General features: G+C 43.2%; 1 protein-coding gene across 1 annotated transcript in view; it reads right to left on the reverse strand.

Annotated features, from left to right (window-relative positions):
- Positions 1–977: 977 nt before the first annotated feature.
- sanbr (SANT and BTB domain regulator of CSR) overlaps positions 978–2,530 on the reverse strand; it is a gene marked incomplete at its 5' end in the record, with an annotated part of 66,761 nt that continues 65,208 nt past the window's right edge. The window contains 5 exon segments of the mRNA XM_037677510.1: positions 978–1,164; positions 1,238–1,320; positions 1,439–1,527; positions 1,611–1,684; positions 1,817–1,845. Coding sequence (XP_037533438.1) covers positions 1,119–1,164; positions 1,238–1,320; positions 1,439–1,527; positions 1,611–1,684; positions 1,817–1,845 — 321 coding nt within the window.

Consider the following 2,530-nt stretch of genomic DNA (forward strand, 5'->3'; position numbering starts at 1 on the left):
GGTCAGCTTGATGCTGGCTTTAATCCTCACGAGACGACCAGCACATCTTCCACGGCGCCTGGAGCGATGTTTTCGGGCGTGCAGGAACGCTGCGCGCTGCAGGTAAACAGGTACATCAACAAGCAGACGGGGTGGGGGGTCCAGAGCCCGGATCTAATTGGTCGAACAAGGCGGGGTTTTCAGTAGATAATTGTAAATTTAAAAGTTGTTTGAGATCATAAACAAGCAGTGAGTTGATGTCACCGAGGAAAAATGACAAAAACAGACCCCCCCCCCCCCCCCGATCAAAACAGACAGAGGTGAACAGCAAGCCATCAGCACCGGCGCCATCTTCCCTGAAGTCTCAGCAACCTTAAGTGGGTCACGCTAAGCTTATAAATCAAAAGAACTTAGGACAAAGTTGATTTTTTAAATAAATTTGGAACCCTCTTAAGGTCGTCTTCTACCATCTAGTGGACAAAAGAGGGACAGTTCTCAGTGAAAGTTGGTAGCCTTTCCTGTTTTATTGGTCCCAGTCATAAAGAGAACATTTAGGAAGGAGAACTCTTTCTGAATAAGGAAAATGTAAGTGAGCCATCTACTGTTACGAGCAGCCTGCAGCACCCAACAGGCTGTTTTAGGTTCTGACATCAGACAAGCTGAACTGAGCTGCTGCAGAATCCTGACCCATCCAGACTTTCAGTGGCACTGATCCAATCAAGGTTGGAGATAACAAGAACCGAGAACACCAAGCAGCAGATCTGCAGAAGCCCATTACTGTCAGTACAAAAACAAAATCCTGTCATTTTTACTTTGATTTCACAAAGGTAAAATGTTTTACTTTAAAAATTTAACTAAACTCTTAATTTACATCTTGAATTCTAACTGACATTTTCCTGGCACAAATCTGTCGGATCATCCTCTGCAGCCGTCCTGCTGTGTGACCATAGCTGCAACAACATGCAACGAGTTACTGGTGGTCCAGGTGTCCATCCCGGGTTAGCAGAGAACACAGGGAGCGAGTCTACAGCTCCACATTAGGTCATGCAGCCAGATTAAAACAGAAGATTACAACTTGATCTGCGGTGATTTTCAGAGTTTGCCCAAAGCTGCTCTCCTGAACAGCTACATGGATCTCTTCATGCACTTGAGGTTGTTCTCATCTGAGCAGAGCGGATTTTAGATCTGCAAAATCGAAGAAAGAAAAGGTTAAAAGGTGGAACATTTGCAAATGAAGGTGTGTGTGGTGAAGAAGTACCTGGGTGCCTTCTCTGCACTCTGTTTGGCTTGAGAGGAGCCCTTAAACTGTGCTTCCAGGCTCGCATAGATCCCCCCTGCAGGCTACAACACACACACACGGATCACAGCTCTGACAGCGTACCATCGATCAGCAAGTCCATCTCTAGTATCTCAGATTCCTAAAAGAAAAGCATGAAGGTGATGCAGCTCATGATCAGACCTCTTTAGTGTCTTTGTAGTTACACTCCTCGTGGTCTCCAAACCTCATCTTGGTCAGGTGGCCATTGATCTCCACCATACGGCGCTGGTCTGCTCAGACGAACAAAAGAAAACAGATCAAATAAACTCAACAAATACAAAACTTTGCAGGTTTGCATCGAGGCATCATTTACCTTCTTCTCTTTGAGCATCCTGGTTGTAGCGCAGGGAGCGAGAGCTGTCCCACTTACTCTTCTGAATGTTTCCACTGTAACATACACGCGCACACACATACACATGCACGTCACACACACACACACACACACACACAAACCTGAATGATGGCAGCAGGCAAACATCAAGCGATGTGCAGCAGGTACAGAAATCCTGGTGAACTTACGTGAAAGGTGAGTTCTCCCGGTTCTGGGACTGAGAAGACAAAAATAAAGCTGCTTTATTGCTTCTTTGTCAGGTGAATGTGAATCAACGTACCAAAGTTTCATAAAACATCTTTACTACGAAACACAAATGACTTCTACATCTGTGTGTTTATAAAGTGGGATACAAGGATCCACCGGTTATTTTTGGATTTCTAGCTTTAAAACCTGATATCCAAGTGGATTTTGAACATGATAGGTACTGTATTTTTTGCTGTATAAGTCACATTTTTTGTGCATAGTTTACATGCCCTGCAACTTATACACCGAAGTGACTTAATTATGGATTTTTTCCCTATATTTAGAAAACCATTTTTGGCTGAGATATGACCATTTTCATTCATTCTGACTGAAAATATTGAACACTATTTTTTTCAGCCACTAGATGGCAGCAGAGTAGTATCAGAGTCAGAGAGTCAGAGATTCTTTATTGTCATTCGCACCTCATGTGGTACAGGTGGTGGAGTGAAATTATGTCCACAGGGTCCCAGTTACATCCAACAATAAAATGTATAAGAAAAACAGTAATAACATCTAAGATATGAACTAGGAAAAACATCAACTAAATATACACTAAGCACTCATAACATAAAACATTGAACAGCAGCACAAACATGAACATGAGTCTGTGAGCAGATGTGCACGCATGAACACATCAACAATGAAACAGATCAGCA

Source organism: Nematolebias whitei, chromosome 1 (assembly GCF_014905685.2).
Source record: "Nematolebias whitei isolate Nwh7 chromosome 1, NemWhi1, whole genome shotgun sequence".
NCBI lineage: Eukaryota > Metazoa > Chordata > Actinopteri > Cyprinodontiformes > Rivulidae > Nematolebias > Nematolebias whitei.